This window comes from Nilaparvata lugens, chromosome 7 (assembly GCF_014356525.2).
Source record: "Nilaparvata lugens isolate BPH chromosome 7, ASM1435652v1, whole genome shotgun sequence".
In the NCBI taxonomy this organism is placed as follows: Eukaryota; Metazoa; Arthropoda; class Insecta; order Hemiptera; family Delphacidae; genus Nilaparvata; species Nilaparvata lugens.
The window spans coordinates 54,413,783-54,434,760 of NC_052510.1; the positions used below are offsets into that span (position 1 = coordinate 54,413,783).

Genomic DNA, 20,978 nt, shown 5'->3' on the forward strand with positions numbered 1-20,978 from the left:
TGTTCCCTAGCCAGTTAGTATCTATATAATAAGAGAGAGTAGGATTGTGTTTGTTTGTGTGTTCGTTTGTTTGTTTGTTCGCATCAAAACATGTCAACTTGTGGATTGCATACCGGAAAAACGGGAATGATTTAGATCTCCAAACTTTGAACATAGATTCTAAAAATATCAATCTCGTGCACCTGGAAGCCCAAATTTCAATTTTCCTTCTAGATTTTTCAGAATTAATGTTCAAATTCATCTATGCTACCGTAGGCTACATTAAGTTTCATAGCCCAAAGTGTGTCTATTTATGAGCAGGTAAAGGTGCGTACAGACTTTCGTTCCGCTCCAAGACCGAACGTCACTCCAGCAGAGCGATTGATGATCGACCGGGGAGCAACAGTGGTTCGATCGGGGAACGCGAGAAGAGCGTGTAGAACAGAGGTCGCGCTTGGCAAGCTCCTAGGTCGAACGTGGAATGAACCAATAGTTGAACATGCGTGTTCAATGTTTTTGTTTGTAATGTTTGTTAATATAGCTACGATCTCTGTGTTAGCAAATAAAATTATAAAAATTAATAATTAATTATTAAATTAAATAATATAAAGTTATAAAAGCATTTGTTATAATAGGTACCAACATATTAGCATTTAGAAGGAAGAAGCCGAACTCCCAACCAAGCCTTTCACCTTTTGAAACACTGGCAAGAATTAAATTTTATAATAAAATATTAAAATAAATGCAATAATCATAATATTTATTATCAATTCATTATATAAACATATAATTAATTAACCTAATGTACTATTAGGCTACTCAGCAATCACCTGGTCAGATTATTTTAATATTTTTGTCACCCGATCAGCTGGGTTGAACATTTCACATTTTTGAGGTTAGTTCATTTTTCAAGCGGTCAGTTCGAAATGGAGTGGAGTGAAGAAGTTCTTTTAAGAATAATAGAATCGTATGGTGAGAAACCAATTTTGTGGGATCCATCCCACAAGCTTCATTTTAGAAAGCAATATAGGGAAGATGCTTGGAGAGCAATATCAGAGGAGTTTAATATTTCAAAAGAAGACATTAAAAGAAAAATTCAAAATCTTCAATCTTCATACCGGCGAGAGAAACTAAAAATTACAAATAGCAGAAGTACCGGCAAAGGTAAGTTGAATTATTTAAACAAATTGATGAAGAATCTTATTCAATTTTTATTGTATGATTAACATTTTCAGTACAGCTAGTTTATTATTTATAATAGGAGACAAAGACAGTTGAATTGTATTGAAGATCTGAGCCTCAATACAAAGAAACCTGTGTAATGATTTAAAACTTCCAAATTTATGTTATAGCTTTCTCAAATATTAAATCAATGTGCTTTGAATTCTAAATTTAACTCTAATCATATAATTATATACAGTATTCTATGTTGAATTCAAACATTACTATATGTTTATTTTGTAAATTCCGTTCGTACATTTTTACACTGCTCAAGACAGAATTGCGTAGACAACAAGTCAACAATGCATTTCTTGGAGTAACCGATATTTCTTTCTAGAAATCATCGTTACTGATGGTCTAGTGGTTAGAGCTCTGGCATTCCATTCATGCGTCCCGTGTTCAAATCCCGAACGCGTCGTCCTTTTTTTGCACGACGAATCTACTGTTTTAGTAAATTATTATTTTTAGTCTATTAATATTATTATTCAGCTTTCACAGCTTTGCACAACGAATCTACTATGTTTTATTTAATTATTATTATTATTCAGCTTTCACAAAAGCTATAAATAGTAATATTGGAACTTGAATTATTGAAAAATTTAAAAATCAATAAATTTTCTTAAATAGGTATGTTTTTTTGTTATTTGAAATTTGAAAAAAGTAAAAGGTTTTTTAAGAAATTATATTATTAGTTTTATTTTTGTTATTCAGGGTAGAGCCCCGAATATAAATAATGTGTCTGGGTTCGACAGAACTGTGAAATTTTCTATGATAAAGTTCTCAAAGTAATTCTAGTTTTTCTAGTAAATTTAAATTTGTGGACTTGTGAAATTATTGAAAGTATTTACAACTTACTGTATGTATACAGTACCATCACTCATAAATTGTAGGTATTTTACATATTTTCATACATTCTAGATTTCTTTTTTTCAGGAAGAGATGAAATTTATGTGAGCCGTTGGTTTGCTTACGACGCTTTTAAGTTTCTGGATAATAAATATAAGCCAAGAAAGGGGCTTACAACGGTAAGAAAGTAGTGAGTTACTTTTGTGTGGGACTTTCTATTATGATTAATTATATTGTATAATTCTCTCTATTCTAATTCAATACTGTAAAACAAATTATAATTAATAAAAATGCAATCATGATTATCTAAAACAAATGATACCATGATAAGAAATACTTCATTTGGATAAAATTTAAATTTATTTTTCAAATTTGATAACATTATAATATTATTTAAAGCTTTTTGATAGACAAATAGTAATGTAGATCCAATAGAGACATGCAGATTGTATAGATTGACACACGAGATTAGTTATACAGTGATAGAATGATCAATCTTGGAGAGAAATTGATAAAACAAATAAAATTCAATTAATCTTTGCTTGGATAATTAGTAATAGGTAATTTCATGGATATTTAGGATAATTTCAGTTTTCAGAAAATTACCAAAAATAACTCAAGATTGAGTTAATTTCAGTCATCTTTTAAAATTCAATCAATAATACCATGAAGAAATCATTCTAAAAATGTCATAAATTTATCTCTTACCGAATAAAAAATTTTCTGTCCCAAAAATATATAATTTGAGCGCTTGCATCTCAAAAATTAATAGGGTTATCAGAAAAAATGTTTTTGATAAATTTTTATAACCGTCCCAAATGGGGGGTAGAGAAATCTCTAAAATAATAAAGGCGAGTCATGCGACTTCATTTATAACAAACTTTTGCATAATCAAATTGTAAATTTTATTATCTGAACTAACTACTAGAAATTTTGACAATAAATAATCTGTAACAATTCTTTGTACATTCAATTACTCAAGAAAACTGCCCTATAGATTTTGCTAACTGATCGGGGATTCTAACTGTTAACAAAGGTATCGTGAGCTTTACTCATTTATTCTATTCCAAATAATGTATAAATCTAGGGACTCGGTCATTCAAGGGGTTTTAGCATGAGCTAGAAAATATAATTGCACTCACTATCATTAAAACTATTAATCTCATCACGACTGAAACTTTGCACTACACTACGTTGATTTTGTTTAATTCACTGTTATTCATAATAAACTATTTAAAACATACTCAATTCAAAATAGTTTAAATAACTTCACGAAATCGGACGAATTAAACATTTTGAAAATTTATACACTTATATTTCACCACATGTAACTCGTTAATTTTGAGCCCTCGATGCCCGAGGCTACCTCTGGGTTTTTAATGTGATTCCGGTCGTGGCTTGATTGAAACTGATCTTTTCCACGCAAATTATGTACCCCTTCCACCAACGAGACGGCGGTCCACGTGGAGACGGAGCAATACAGTTCCGTGAGAATACTATTCAACCCTGCAAAAGATAAAAACTGACTGTCTTCCCGGACGCAAGTTTGCAAAGTCTTGATGTTTTTTTATTGTCAATACTATAGCTATCTAGTCTGGTGACTGATGAGCTAATTTTTTCTACCCTTATATACTACTTGAAAATTTTAACAACGAATATCTCATTGGAAATTCTTATTGATATAGTTTATTTAATTAATATGTACACTTGTTGACTGTACTATAGAAGCTGGATTCACTCAATCACTGCTCTGCTCTTTCACTGGACACTAATTGAACAAGCACTACACTAGCTCATACGGTTTCCTCCTTTTGAGCCTCCGCACCAACCCTCCATTGTCTAGCAGCTGTATCGCCCCTCATGCCTCTCCGCATGCCTCTGGATCTCGGTGGACACGAGGTCGACGTGCAGGTCTCTATGAAGATCGCTGTTCCTGACATACCAAGGAGCATCAACAATATTCCTTAGCACCTTGTTCTGGAATCGTTGTATGACATTGATGTTGCTGTCTTTCGTACACCCTCAAAGTTGTATACCATACGTCCATACTGGCTTCAATATCTGTATGTACAGAAGTACTTTGTTTTCGATTGATAGGTAGGAGGTTTTACCGATCAGCCAATACAGCTTCTTATATTCGATTCCAAGCTCCTCTCACTTCTTCTTGACATGGGCCTTCCAGCGAAGCTTTGTGTCCAAGGTCATACCTAGATACTTGGCATCATTGGCATATGGTACAACTTGGTTGTTGATTGCTATTGGTATGGGCAGATCCTTCTTATTGGTGAAGTTGATGCTAATCGATTTTGCTTCATTTAGTTTAATCTTCCACTTTCTAGTCCAATCTTAAATTTCGTTGATGGATCTCTGTAGTTTTTCTGTTGCAATATGAATATTACTGTCTACTGATAATATGGCTGTATCGTCTGCAAATGTTGCTGTGGTATTCTCATCAAGACTGGGAATATCGCTGGTATAGAGTAGGTAGAGAAATGGTCCTAGAAAACTTCCTTGAGGAGCTCCTGCTTTTATTTCCATCAAATCAGAATATGAATTTTCATGCCTGACTCTAAAGAATCTGTCAGTCAGATAGGATTGTAATATATCTGTAAATTGCTTTAGTAGCACTTTTCTCAGTTAAAAAGAAGACCTTTATGCCACACTTTATCAAAAGCTTGCCCTATATCAAGGAAAGCTGCTGAACAAACTTTTCTCTCTTCTAGGCACTTCTCTATTATATTAACAATCCTATGCACCTGGTCTATCGTTGAGTGTTTCACTCTGAAGCCAAATTGGTGATTTGGAATTATTTGCTGTCTCTCAATGATTGGTGTAAGCCTACTCAGTAAAATCCTCTCAAACAACTTGGCTAGCACAGGTGAAATCTTAATTTGATAAAATTATTTTTCAACAGAAAAATAAATTTCTCACGACAAAATTCACACTGAAAAATTAACTACATGAACATTGTAGAAATTCATTGACAGAGTTCTAATTCTACACTTTTTAAATAAACACATAGTAAATTTATCTCCCTCATCCATTACATGTATTCTATTTGATAACTTAATAGTACACAAATCGAAAAACTTCCAAAAATATCACCAGTATACCATGTTGACTAACCTAGGCGTAATTTTCTTGCCATTCAAGGAATCCCTCTTTTAGACAATAGTCCGCTATTTCATCACGAATTTTTTGTGCATTGTTTCTCGATGTTTGTGAAACATCTGCCATTATTGGTAGCAAAGACGTACTACCAATATTTTCTTCATATTGAGAAGAGGTGTTCAAATTTGGAGAATTGGTTCTTCTATAATTATGCAGCAACATTGCTGCCATCACAACTAGCTCAACTTTTTCAGGAGCCAGTATCATTGGCTTCCTTAAAACTCGAAATTCAGCACTTAATATTCCGAACGCATCTTCGACCACTTGGCGTGCCCTACTCAATCTGTAGTTGAATATTCTTTGGGGAGTCCCCTTTGGATAGTCTCCATGATAGGGCTTCATTAGATTATCACTTAGAGCGAATGCACTATCTCCCGCAAAGAAGTATGGTACCGGTTCTGACATAGACCTTCCAGGCAGTTTTTCAGCCATTGGAAGCCCCAATCGGTTTTTGTCGATCATTCTATGCAAAGTACTCCCACGGAATACACCGCCATCAGAAATTCGCCCTTGGCAACCGACGTCAGCAAATATGAAATTCGCATTTGCATCTACCAATGCGAAAAGAACAATACTGAAGTTAGATTTGTAATTGAAATACTCTGTGCCAGAGTTAATGGGAGCTTGCAATATAATATGTTTGCCATCAAGTGCCCCGATACAGTGCGGCAGGTTCCATTTTGTTTCGAATACCTTGCTTACTTCTTTCCACGCTTCAGGTGTTTTAGGCAGCTGAAACAGAAAAATATATTTTTTATTGCGGATGATAACCACATGAGCTTTTTGCTTGTGCGTGGGTAATGGGAAGTACGAGGGTGAATAATGAAATGATCAAACGTCTATGCCTATTCGATGAGATTCGGCGGGATTCGAACCCGCAGCCAGGTAGCACTAGCAGACTGAAGGATGCAATGCCTCAGTCAACTTGGCTAACTGGCCGGCAAATTATATGCTATGTTTATTTCAAACATAATGGAAATAGTAAATTAGTTTGAAAATTGAGCTATAATAGTAACTATTAACTTTATTAATTTACAGGAGATGGAAGAGGATGCTGTTGTTGGAAATTGTTTAGACAGTGAAAGTAAACAAAATCAAGTAGAGGAAAGCGAACAGAATGAAGAGAAAGGAAGCCAACAGGATGAAGAAAAAGAAAACAAACAGTACAATACATCGTTTAATAAGAAAAAACGTGTGAAGAGTACTGATTCAATAATAAATGATGCATTTAAGATTCTGAAGACAGCATCAGATAATTTTAACAAAACGCCGCCTTCCGATGAGATGGATTCGTTCTTATCATTTGTAAGAACAAAACTGAAAACTTATCCGAGAGAAACTCAGCTATCTTTTCAGCATTCAGTTATGGAATTGCTAGTTAAAGCAGATAAGGAAATTTTGGACTCTCAAAAAAGAAGAGTAGAATCTGAGACATGTGTTCTGCATTCTATACAGTCCCCACGTGGTGATTCCTGGATAGAATTCGAATCCTCAACTGAAGATGTACTTGAATGACAATATCCAATATCATTACAGTAGGAGATCTGGCATATTTACCTCAAGTATTTTTGCTTATCAGTTCTTCTAATTACAATATCAAAATAGAAATTCCATTAATTTTATTGATTGCAATTTAAAATAAAGATTTTTGAGCTTGTAACTTTTGAAAATTTAATATTACCTTAATGTATCCTCTTAATCCATTGATGAGTGCTGTGCAGACTTCTGGTACTATATATACAATAGATTGCTTAGAAATCCTGAATGTGTATTGGAGGCTAGTATAAGAATCTCCTGTGGCAAGGAATCGAAGTGTCACTGCCAACCTGAAAGAGTTCATATATTTAATATCATAATTTTTTGCAAAATGTGAATAATTAATAAAGTCAGTACCGTACATGATAATTATAATTCAATTAAAAAGTATTATCGATAAAATTATTTGTTTGATTTTAATGAGTCCCTAATAAGAATTATTGTTATATTTTTTAATAATTTTCTAATAATTGTCTTTTGTGTGTGCCGATGTGAATAAATTATTTTCAAGTTTATATTTTTTATTTTTCAATTAATAATAATAATAATCTAATTATTCAACAATATCAAATTATGATGTTACTTATTCTATTATTTTAATACGTTATAATAACGTCCTTCCATTGTGTTGTGAAGTTTGCATTGCCTGTTATAATAATGGTAGATAGTGCTCATCTCTATGGACCTTCAATTTATTGAATGTTTCTGCTCGACTAAATTAGGCCTTGTATTCTGTTGATGAGATCACAACTATATTGCTTGTGGCATGGTGTGCTTATTGCTTAATACTTACTAAATTGTTTTTGGTTTTGATTACTCATAATAATAATTAGAATTAGATTAATAATAGAATAGTTAATTACTATAATTTGATTGTATGGTATGAGATGTTGTTGTATTTCTCCATAATTGAAAGAATAATTACTAGTTGGAAGAATAGTTAATTACTCATAATAATAATTTGAGTAAAAATAGATTAGTTAAAGTGATATAGTTGTTTGTATTCAAGTATATAGGTTTAATTTAGTTTAGGAGTCAGTTGGATTTTTAGGTAGGAAAGTGTGTTTATTGGAAGACACAGGCTACCGTGCACGTTATATTTGGTGGAGCTAACAAAATAAGTAATATCGACTTCGAAATATTTTGGTACCTATGTGATAATCTATAGTGAGATCCACGTTATAATGGCAGTGGATAAAGATAGAAGAATAGCGATGCCGATTCTCTGCATTAATTAATTATATTTCTACACTGTCAAAAACATAATTGGCAAGTTTGTGGACCTAGAAAAGGATAGTATCACCGGCTTTGTCGAATGATAGACGAGGATAGCCAAACCAAAGTTCATCAAATACTGTCATTATAACGTGAACCTCACTATAGCATTACTGCACTTTCATCAGTATTGTCTATCAAGTATTTTCGCAACTAACATGAATTCTCCCAACAAATTTTAGCTTTAGTTCTGTTAATATTATTTCTCTTGTCTCATTGCTGAGATGGATTAGCATAATGTAAGTTAGGCCTACTTATGAATAGCTCAATAGCCAATACCGGAATGCTCCTTTATTTTAAAATTCCAATATTATTACTCATTACTCTTATTCTATGATTTGCCGTTCATCAGATAATCATTGGCATTTTTAATATTTTTGACATTTTATAAATAGAATATAATTTTAAAATTTCACTTGAAAATAATTATAATTTTTATTATGTGGTGTAAGTAGAAAAAAATTATATTTATGTTGGTAGGATACAATTATTCCTTGTGGTTGTTTCGTCTTCTTTAGTGTGAGGGATCGCTTTAGAAATAATGTAATTTGTGTTGCTACGACTGTTATACTACAATAAGCATAACGTAATAGAATTTTCAAAACACCCGCTGAACGATTGAAGTGCAATAGTAGCGCAGCCTAGTAGCGAAATGTGAAACACTACGTATTCTACATTTGACTAAAAAGAGTATAGCTATAATTGCTACAACACGGAAAAGATTTGTTATTATTACAGAAATTACCTCAGTATTATAATTAGAAATATAATTCAACTTCAATAATTCCAGTATCAGAAAAATAAATAATAAGTAATACAGTGGGTATTGGTAGTCATAGAGAAAAAGGAACTAGGTTATGTGTCTATGTTACTGTATTCTTATTCTATATAAATATATTTGCATAATAAGTTATATAAATAAATAAATAGTCACCTGTCTTGAGCAGAAATCGATGAGCGAAAATAAGTATCCTGTTTTGAAATTATTGGTCCAATTTTCTGCAGCAGATTTTCAAAGTCCGAAGAAGACAGCCGACAAAAATTTTTGTATTGGCCGCTAATCTCTTGCGATTTTAAAATCATTAAACCTAGCGCCGCAGTGCAGGATGGTTTCTCACAGCTTGGCGTTGTTGTCATTTGAGATGGGTGTCTGACTTGGAGGTATTTCGGCCGCATTGCAGGATGACTGTTAACGGTTGCCGGAAGATCAACAGCTGGGTTTTTTTCGTTATTTTTTGTGATAGAGAAATTCTGATTGCAGATTCGTTCTCAGCGACCCCAAGTTTAGCCTGAAGGCTCAGAATGTTAACAATGTATTTAAATAATTAAAAATCATCATTAAAAGTCATTAATATGGAAGTACACCACGTTTCTGGAAACTTTTTACTGGTGACTGGAGTTATTATTGATTATAGGTAGCACAAAAATCAAAATAATCGTGAGAAAGAAAACTGCTGATGAACGCGAATAAGACCGTCACTCCATTGTTCTATTGTCTCGGCTGCTTGGCTGAGCCTGGCTGGAGGGATCAAATAACCGACTGGTTTGATCTTTCGTCTGTCCGCTAGGCGGAACTACGCCGAACATTGCTGGGTGGAAGACGTTACTGCGGCCGCTCGCATTCCCACCAACGCTGCTATTATTTGCTGTCTCAGCGCCTAGTCCGAGTCAGACAAGCATCCAGCCTGCACTGCGGAGCTAGGTTAAGAGATCAGATCTTTTTTTGAAAAGTTCTGTCTGCCACCAACGTCGACGTTTTTTCTGTTTTGCTAGGCTTGCAATCAAGAGTGCCGCACCACTCATCACCATTAAAGCGTTTCTTTCGTCTTGATGCTTACCGGTTGACATCTTGTTAGCCACGGAATGCTGTCGGTTTGAAATCAACAATGAGAAAAGAGCGGAGCGATCATCCTTCGAACCTCTATCGAACCATTGCGTAACGTTCATGATCGGTGCGAGTAGAGAGCGGAGGCGGAGCGATTGCTGTGCGATGGTGGTACGAGGGCCGTACGAGGGCCGTACGAGGCCGTTACGAGGGAGGAGCGTGCTCGGTGCTGGTCTGAAGCGCGAGTATGTGTACGCAGCTTAAGACCACCATTATGAACGTCTATGTAGCGCAGCGGTAAAAAGCCTGCTATTGGAGCGATGGTTCCTCGGTTCAAATCCCCAAGGCTTCCCATTTTTTTGTTCTTAATTTTTTCCCTCGAAAAGTATTATTATCAATTATTTTTTGAAGGAATTTGTTTTCATTACTATTGAACTTGGATTTTATCAAATAATTATTTTTAATGTAAAATTTTGCCACCAGTACAAATGAATTGGACATAGTCTTCATGCTGTAGGACTATAATTGAATTTCATAAGAAAAATATGAATAGATCACAATAAAATAAGATATAATTTATATTCTTCAGTTATAATGTAAACGAGTATTTTAGGTATTTTGTTTGGAATTGGGAAAACAAAAGGCAGCCTGATTCAAATTGAGGAGGATCCTAATCGAACTAAAATTTATTGATGTATTGGAAAAATCAATATGATTCTATGAGGTTTCCAAGTATTATGTATTCTTCAGTTTTCTATACTATAATAAAGGAAAGAACTGGCTTATACACGTAAGGAATAGGGAATTATGTTTGACGCATCATCACGTCTGAAATATACTCAACTGATTAATTTGAAATTTTGCATATAGACTCTTCATTAACCGAGGATGGTTATAGGTCTATTTTGAAGTCTTCAAGATTTTATTACGTCAAGTTTTCATTTTGCAGTTTTAAAATAGACCCTTGCGAAGCACGGGTTACCTACTAGTAATATATATAGATCGATGGAACAGCCAAGGAAACTAAAGTTATAGTGAGGTCCATGTTATAATGGCAGTGGATAAAGATAGAAGAATAGCGATGCCGATTCTCTGCATTAATTAATTATATTTCTACACTGTCAAAAACATAATTGGCATCGTTGTGGACCTAGAAAAGGATAGTACCACCGGCTTTGTCGAATGATAGACAATGATAGCAAAACCAAAGTAGATCAAATACTGTCATTATAACGTGGACCTCACTATAGGTCCACGTTATAATGGCAGGCAGAAAAACATTGCCGATCCTCTGTCTTGTCAATGCCTTCCGTAGACGGTAGCTGATACAGGTTTATTTATGTAATATTAACTGTTCATCCTCGTTTGAAATAATAATCAATTATGTTTTATTAAGCAAGAAATTATGTTTTTCAATAATTTCGTAATGAATTTTCACAAATGAAATATTTTTTCATTAATTATTGAATCTACATTTTTGAAAGACGATCTGGCAGCAGAGGAAAGCGAGAATGAGATAACGCTATCAGCTTTGTTGAATGATAGATAAGGATAGAAATACCATTGCTAATCAAACACTGCCGTTATAATGTGGACCTCACTATAGAATCACGAAAAAATAAGCAATAATGAAATTTGCGCATGCTGATAGCTTCGTTCAATTCCACGACAGAATCGAATTATGGCCAGGAACGAGTCTGTGGGGAGGAATTTCAAATCGAGCGCAGTGATCGGTCATTAGAAAAGATGCTCTCAACTGCAAAGGCCCGCTGCTCTATAGACCAGAGCATGATGGCAAAATCACTTGAGGGGTTGAGGGAGGATAAACTTCAGAACTTCCCCCACCAGATGCGCCCCCTCCTACTCCTCAACACGACCAATTCAACGTACTTTTCAAATAAGTATGTTCCTCTGGCGCACTTTGTATAGAGGAAGTAATTTTACGGGATATGAATACATGTTTTTCGCCACACTTGGATGTAATGAGCTGATTTACGTGCGTCATATGGAGGCCGAAAGTGATTGTTTTCCGACCAGGCCGGTAAAACTTTACGGCCCTAGGGCTGTAAAATGACCTTGAATAACAGCTGATCGTGTCCGATCTCACAAAAATCATAGAGATAATCTCATAACGACTGTAATAATCTATATAATTATGTATCGTGAATCGCGGTATCATGTCTATAATATATTTTATAAATTACTGTTTCATAATTTAATATTTATTATTGTGTTTTTGATATCAAACAATAGAATACGATGATATCTCCATAGCCTCAACAATATAATGTTGGCTGCATTGTCCATTGTCAGAAAGGTACATATCGCAAGTATTTAAAAGTGAAGAATCAAATTTGAAATCAAAGTACAATAATTGTATCAATATTTAAAAGTGAGGTAGAGTAATAATTGTTTCTTTTTTATTATCGAATTCCACTTCTTAATGCAATACAATCAACAATAATAATAGGAAAATACAGCAGAGATCTAAAGTTTAAGGTAAGCCTACTGGTGAAACTCAGCATTGACTGAAAAATTCCTAGTAATTTTTTCGTAATTCATTATTAAAACTTTTAGATAATTTTTCTTCAATATCAAACCATATAGAGAAAACATTAGGCCCACTCAAGATTGAATCTTCGAATGTTTTCTCTATGATTTAACTATTTTCAGAGCAATATTTTGTTGTGAAAATGCCGGCAAACCGGCTTCAAGTTTGCCGCTATACACTATATTATAGTAGCCTACATAGTACTGTCCTGACTTACAGGCCTCTACAATCAACATATCAAATTAAATTCCCATGTGAAGTTTATCTCATAGGATTTCGAAACAAAGCAATTTATTCAATCAAAGCTGGTACAATACCCACTTGTGAAATACAGCTTACTGAAAGCTTCAAATTTGACTAAATGTTAGAGAAAAAGTAACCGTACTCGTGTCACATCCATCACCAATAAGTTGCACTCACTAGAGCCCCAGCCCTCAAAATCAAAGAGGTGAAACTTACCATTTCCATCACTCTTTGTATTTATTGAATACAGTTACATACATGATTGTTGATTAATCTTTTACCTTGCGCTAGAAAGAAAATAAAACAAAAAAATTGTATTTATTGAATACAATTACATACATGTTTGTTGAAAGATCATTTATCTTGCGCTAGAAAAGAACATGAAGATAGTGTGAAGTAAAATATTAATGAAATCTATGCTATTGAAATGCTATTGGAATCAGTCAGCTTAATTAAGTAAATAGCTTCAAGGAGCTCAAGGACAGCTCTCTGCAGTAGCTCTAATAAGTCGAAATTTTCTGCTAGAAATAGAGCTAATGAGATTAACATCGATCAGAATTCATATCATTAGATGTCATGAGGAATTCTATTCGTACTGTAGCTATTTAAAAATTTTTGATTGTGTGAGGTATGTTTTCAGAACAATTGATACATGATAAGAAGAACCAATTCAGAATTATGTTATTTCACAAACGCACACAGATTTAAGCAGCGTTTACACCAAAGTTATTGACAAAATGTTTATTTTTGCGTCCTTATAGATTCTATCAGATTGAACATAACTTATCATACATATGATGTGCATATGTAATTGTTAAGCTCTGTTTAATCCAATAGAATCTATAAGAACGAAAAAATCGCAAACCACGAATACATGCATTCCTATCTCTATCAGAAGGTTCTGAGTTCTGATGTTTATTTACATACACAGCTAGAAAGTGTGGTTTACATGTCTGCAAATAGACTTGAGTTATCTGGAAATAGTATAACGAGATCAAATTAGAAGGGAATGTACAAAGCATGTTTTCCCTTGTTTGTTCCCTTGAAGTACTCATTCGCATCAACAAACTAGAGTAGTAGGGAAAACATTGAAGGAGACTATTCTTTGCACCTAGAACAATAGGTGGGGAATAACGAGATTGTCTGAGAACCGCAGGGACATTTCCTAGACAGAGAAGGCTAGAAAATATGACAACAGTTCTCTATACTGAGCTTTCCAGTTGTACAAAAAATGGAAGATATTTGAATAGAGAGAAAAAATCTCACTACCCTTTTTGAATTATTTAATCACAAGATGTTTCAACATTGATGCCATTTTCAAGTGATATGAAGATATCTCTATGAAAAAATCCATTAGAATGATAAAAAATTAAAACATATTTGGACCAACTAAATCAATAAATCAATTTTTTTGTTATATGTTTTCAATTAGAATTCTGATTTTCTCATTAAAGATTTTCACAAGTGATATGAAGATATCTCTATGAAAAAATCCATTAGAATGATAAAAACTTGAAACAAATTTGGACCAACTAAATCACTAAATCAAATTTTTTGTTATATGTTTTCAAGTAGAATTCTGATTTTCTCATTAAAGATTTTCACAAAATCACGACAAAGCTTGAATTTCTTGAAGTAATTTAAATCCGACTTAACATTGATAAATAAAACTACACAGGTGAACCTTTTCAATACACGTAGCTATTGCACTTTGAATTTCGATACCAAACTTTCTTTGAAATATATGATGGATGATGGAACATATTTTTGTAGTATCTACATTCAACAAAGCTTCTTGGAGTTGTCACAAAATGTATTATTCATTCAATAGAAAAACAAGAAACTATATTTTGTTTTTACACTGCTATCATCATCATCATCATCATCATCATTATCAATTTCCATCAACTGAACGTGGAGAGAGCGAGCTACATTCTGTGAATGGAGCCATATGATTGGTAGTTGACTAGCCTATGAGCCCTGTGATTGGCTGTCATTGGGCAGAGCATTCATACCAAAGCTCTACCAATCACTGACATCATACCAATGATTGGTTCATCGAATTGTAAACAGGAAGTAGTGAAACAGAAGTATGACAACATTTCATTTTATCTTATGTGCCGAAATTTATTTTTTTTTCGAAATTATAACTTTTCCAAGATATAATTTTATTGGAGCGCTGGATTAACGTTGTGATTTTCTCACGGTATCGGAGTAGTTTCATGATGTCATTCCTCGCATTACTTAATCAAATTCCAATATTTCCTCTATTGTTTTCCAACGTTCTCCTAGAGTACTTGGAATTGTAGATGCAAAATCATCTTAAAAAATCAGTTGAACGTCCATTCTATTGCTGAGTCTTCTACTTTGATTGAGGGAATTTTCCTGTATTCTGTCTTTGTTAGTTCTATTCCTTTCTCGTTCTATTGAGGGAAATTATTGTCATCCCCACCACGTCCTTTGTAATTTGGTATTTTTTAATGCATAATATTGCCAGCCCTGATACCTATTTTTGAGCCTGATTTGGTCAACTTGGAGACCTAAACAAGAGACCGCTTTTATATTCTGTAGATTACAGACATGTTTTCTAAGCTTAATTATTTATTGGCCTGATTGAATAATGTCTTTTCCAGACAGTTTTTTGTTCTCTCCTGGAGACTAAAATTATATAATCGGGAATCATGTATTCCATCAGTTTTTAATCGCTTATCTTTTCTTCAATAACTTATTTATGAATTATTTTATTTAATTCAGAGCGGTTGACTGCTGCACTTTATTATTATTGTAGGCTATGGATTATTGACAGTCGAAAACCCATTTAAGGGTGAGTAATGAATATTTTATAGTATTTAATAAGGGTTATCTTGAAAAAAATTATGATCATTTAATAAATAAATAAATTTATTGTTTTTTTTCAACTGATGCTACTACACAGACAATTATTTATTGCGTCGATTTTAGTAATCTGAATTGGCGTGCACTCTATCCATACCGTAATCTCTGTTTCCTAGTTACAAGTTTTGGGTTCATTCATCATCCAGCTGTCTGTTGGAAGAAGTTATTCCACTACAGAAATGTCTATAATCATCGGGAATGATTTTTGCGCAAATCCCCCTCCCCCTCCCCCTTCCCCCTCCCCCTTTAGAGTTTGCGCATGTGCAAACTCCCCCTCTCCTCCCCCTCTCCCTCTCCTTCTCCCTCTCCCTCTCCTTCTCCCTCTCCCTCTCCCTCTCCTTCTCCCTCTCCCTCTCCTTATCTTATCTCCCCTCTCCCAGTGAGGACGAGGGGGAGGAAGAGAGAGTGATCTTTCCCTCTCTCAGTGAGGGAAAAAAAATTTCCCTTTTTGGAGGAAAAATTCCCTCTCTCTATAGTGACAGATTAAAGTGAATCCGGTTTGCTTTCCACCCGACAGTTTAGAAGAAGAAGAATTTCCAAATTCTAAAATTCCTCTTCTTCTATGTGTGCTGTACAAACCTGCGGGCATTGCTTTTTTTTTTTTTGGTCAAGTGTGCTCTCCGAGAATATCTATTAGTAAATTTAGTACGAACAAGCATTCCAAAAATATTTATAGATATTCTCAGACCTATATCACTTGGTGTGCTCAAATCAACATCATCAATATTTGCATTCACTGTGCAGTTCTCTTAGGAAAATTCGATTTCCACTGACATTAAGTTCCCACGAGCGTGAAAGAAAACTTTTAAGTTTATGCTTGTTTAAGACTAGAGAATACTCATTGGGCAAGTTGATAACCTCTTTAAAGTCTCCTTCACTATCAATATCAATTATGTGTATGCAAATTTCACCACTATCAGGAAATGTGACATTGGTTACAGTAAACCAATCGTAAGCCAAATGGTCAAAACCCCAATTTGCTTGCGGGTCTGCATCAATTGAAAATTCATTAAAGCTTGCGCAATCGAAATAAGCACTCATTTTATCGTCTTATCAGTTCGAACGTTTCAAAGCAAATGACACCTTCTGTTGCTGCAATTCGACGCGTGCTATACTTTCCTTATCTAATGTGATGTTACGTAGTGAAATCCATCGCTCGTGCCAAGGTTATAGAGAGAGAGAAATGGTGATGCGCTCCTATGTGTTTTTCTCTCACACAAGTAGCAGACTGGTATGCACCCAATTCGGGCCTCCTCGCGCGTTGCTGCTTTTCCTCTGCTGCAAAAGCCATGTGTGTTGAGTTTGCTCTCCTTTACTTCGTCATCCGTATACGAGCATATGCCTCTTTCCGCGTAGCGGAGCACAGCATTTTACAAATGAGGAGTAAAGAGAGAATAGAGAATTCATTCCGTTCTCCACTATGATCGACCGTTCACTACTACTAGCAGTTGAATTGGATGCTACGAAGTCTGCTTTCCCTCGCCAGCTCTGCTTTCCCTCGCCAGCTATGCTTACAATTAAATTGTTACCGCTCGTTATAGATTTTCTTTTGGGGCTAATACAAACCCAGCATATTGACCAAGACCCATTTTCGATGTAATCAAATCTCCCACCTGTTCCTCAGTCAAATTATGTTGTTTAGCCTCTATCCAATTCATATTAAAACTAACTTTTGCGTAATTCCTTACAATATCGTAGGCCATTTTGTAAATGAATAATTTTAAATAATCTATAAAAGCGGGTGAACATTGCAGTCTCATCACAGTATCTTTTTCAGAATTTGTAATCAAGGTTGTTAGTTCATCATTAACCTTTTTAACAGCAAGATCCAATTCATCTTTCTTAATAAAATCTTTTAAATCAGTTTTTTGTGCATATTGCTCATTAATTTGTTTAATCAGACCATTAACAGCATCCTTTGTAACGAATTGTTTAATCCCATCAAAAATAGTAGCTTTTATTGCGTCTGCCATTCCAGATAATCTTTTTTCAAATTCTTCCTTAGTTATATTTTTACTAGTCAATTTCTCCAAAACAGTATCTAAATATTTATTATCAATTACTGACGGTTGTGTTTCATTTACTTTAGTAAAAATTTCTGTACTAAGCTGTTTCAGTTTAGTGTTAAGATAGTTTCTGTCCAAGATCTCTAAATTTTTAATTTTATCAGAAATGGCTTTCAATTTTTCGTCCAAATAAGATTTATCAACCTTATTTTTGTCAATACTAACCAACTGGGTTGAAAAGGTATCTGATAAATTTTTCACTTCTCCTAATGCACTCTGTAGAGTTTGTGTTCTCTCTATGATAACTTTATCAATATTTGCACTAAAATTCTGTAATGAACTTTTAACAGCTTCACTGATTCCCTGCTGATTTATTGAATCAATTATAGTCTGTGTTATGACATCAATATTACAGGAAACCTCAGCAGTTGAAGCGGTAGCAGTAGGTGTTTCAATCCGTCCGAATCGATGCAAGGTCATCGTGACACTAAATAATTAGTTTTGCTTCTCTGAGCTCTTCTAGTATAGATGAAATCTCAACATCATGAGCAGAATTCCCAGAAGCTTTTGAGGAATAGAGTAAATTTAATCTTTCCACTAGTTCATCAAAACTATCAAAGTATTGGTAATTTCTTTCATGAGAAATATTTTTTGCAAAATTCAACAAACCTTGTCCCTTCTTTTTAACAAGTTTTTTACTGGGAAATAATTTCTGAATCAATTGCGATTTAATTCCATGATTACGTTTAACATAGCCTCTTCGATCTAAATGTACGCCAGTAAGTAATAAGATACGTTTGTACTTGTCAAGGTCATCATTATTATAAAAATTTCTGTTTGGTCTCGCTTTGAATAATAATTTGATTAATCCGCGAGTTAATTGAATTCTTTCTTTATCAACATCTATATATCCATTATCAAATATTACCTGTATATCACCGATATAATACTTTTCACTTTGATGTTTGTATGAAACTCCATAAGTAATTGAATTATTCAACTTTTCGTTATGAAACACTGTTAGGTATTTGCTCAACAAATCATTGATTCTGCTAGCACCAAGTGAACTCCCATCATCATCATCATCATCACCACCATCCTCCTCTCCCTCTTCCTCATCTTCATACTCATCATCATCATCATCTTCATTATCAATTTCCATACTCTCTTGTTCCTCTTTTACTTCTTCCTTTTTAGGTGTAAAATCATGATTAGAATGCAATGTAGATTTGGTTTTTCCCAATTCAATTATAGGTTCAATTAATGGCGAAAGAGATTTCCTATTGAATTCATCCGTTCGTTTTTCAAAATTAATAAGGCTTTTATGCTTGTCACTAATCACCTTTCGTAATGTCTTAATCGTTTCTATTAAATTCTCCTTCCTGTTATTTACTAAGCTATTTACTCTCCTCTTCCTCCCCCTCCTCCTCCTACTCTTATGTGTTTTAGACAACATGACTGCACAAAGAATTATACTCTACTGAGGGGAAAGTATCGTGTCCAGTGAATCCCGATATTTTCCTTCCTTTATAGTACATTCTTTTAAAATTGTAAGAAAGTTATGCGGTTTACGATTCCAAACTGTATGACAAAGTTTACTGAAATCTTTATAAGACATATCTCCTCCAACATGATCTCTGTGAATTAATTTGAGACTCAATAAATCCATTTTAAAAATAATAATCATATTTGCGTTATCTCTAGTGAAATGTTTCTGTGTGGCACCATAACTCTGAATTAAATATGCAGTATCAATATTACGATGACGACCCATTGTAAAATATTCTCTAATCTGTGGGACATGGGAAAGTTGCAAGTCATCAAAAATTACCAAGCTATACTCGGGGATTCGGTTTGGATGGGGAATTTGGCTCACATCATCTTTCATGTGAAAACCAATATTTTTCAAACCTGCAAATACCTTATTTAAAAAAACATATTTTGGTTGATATAAACTTTTGCTAAATAAGTAAAGGTGCTTAAATTTTAAACCATTTTCAGCAAATACTAAATTAAATAAGAGATTTGTTTTTCCCCCAGCACTGGGAGATATAATTAACATTCTTGCATTGTGAGGTAGTAGCTCTCCATTTTTACAAAATGCAGGCTTTTCTTTATTTGTAATTAATTTATCAAAGTTAACAATTGGTAATTGGCTCATGATTACAAACGTAAAGTACGTGATCTGATAAGCCACTGAAAATTTTTACAATAGTTAGAACAATGACCGAGGGCATGATGACGCTACATGTATAGAGAGGCGTTTCCCAGAGATTGGAATGCAGAGCAACACTCTCCACCTCCTCTCCTCCTCATCATCAGACAGATTATGGATGTTCAAAAGATTCTTATATTACGAAATGAGAACCAATGTTTGATGATGACAAATAATACTTCTAATATATTTTCAACAAATGTACATCATGATATTTACAATAAAATCTTCGATAGATTATTTACAATAAATGTACATGTTATTTACAATTGAGTACAAAAGATTATTTTTCATCTAATAATTGATCTTTACTAATATAGCTAGGTTTAGAAAATCCAATCCATTTCACTAACAATCCTTTTTTATCACGTTTTAATATTTTTTCAATCAAATACACTTGTCTCTCCGTTTCGTTTAATTGCGTTTTTTTAATTTCTTCTGCATAAAACCGACCACTAATTATTTCACTGTTTAGATCTCTCAGTGAGTAGGTTATAGGTTTGGAAGGAAATATAGAATGAATCACAAAATACTCTGCACTCCAGTTTATGTTATAAGATTTATCGAAAAATAATCATTTCTTCGAGATTCGCATGATATAGCCTAGCTTAAATTTTGGTTTTGAATTTTTCAATTTATATCGTCTATTGAATGCAGAATTCAATGACGATAAAACATGTGTACGATCTTTTTTCCCCACATCTTTAGGTTTCATTCTAATTGAACTGTGCACTGTAGCATTATAATTTTGAACTAAACTGTCTAGATTGGTTAACCAGTTTTTTGTTCCGTGCTCAGTTAAATATCTATAAATTTTTGCTTTAAGTGTTCTAATCAGCCGTTCAACTATGGAGGCTTTCTTATCGGTAAAAACATGGTAATGTTTAATACTATATTTATCTAATAATGCTTTAACTTTTGAATTGAAGAATTCTGTTCCCTGATCTGTTTGAAACAGCTTAATGCTCTTATTTTTAGAAATAATTGGTTGGAGAGCGTTAAATACAGATTGACTTGTCTTGTCTTTTAATGGTACACAATATGCAAATTTTGTAAAACAATTAATAACAACTAAGATATATTTATAACCCTTATTAAAACGTGATAAACTTATCATTTCAATAAGGTCTGCTTGAAGGAGATCTTTTTCACTTTTCAGTTCATACTTGCGAGTGGGATAGTTCACACGCGGCACGCTATGAAGCTCTAAAGCTA

The 20,978-nt window shown here is 33.8% G+C and overlaps 2 protein-coding genes across 2 annotated transcripts; one reads left to right on the plus strand and one right to left on the minus strand.

Moving 5' to 3' along the window:
- On the plus strand, positions 1 to 6,877 carry LOC120352469. Its single transcript, XM_039433170.1, has 3 exons — positions 1 to 1,143; positions 2,134 to 2,225; positions 6,256 to 6,877. The coding sequence occupies exons 1-3, from the start codon at positions 906 to 908 to the stop codon at positions 6,730 to 6,732; spliced, it is 807 nt and encodes a 268-aa protein (XP_039289104.1). The 5' UTR covers positions 1 to 905; the 3' UTR covers positions 6,733 to 6,877.
- On the minus strand, positions 4,014 to 5,761 carry LOC120352470. Its single transcript, XM_039433171.1, has 2 exons — positions 5,370 to 5,761; positions 4,014 to 5,045 (listed from the first exon to the last, which is right to left on the minus strand). The coding sequence occupies exons 1-2, from the start codon at positions 5,677 to 5,679 to the stop codon at positions 5,038 to 5,040; spliced, it is 318 nt and encodes a 105-aa protein (XP_039289105.1). The 5' UTR covers positions 5,680 to 5,761; the 3' UTR covers positions 4,014 to 5,037.
- Positions 6,878 to 20,978: the final 14,101 nt, after the last annotated feature.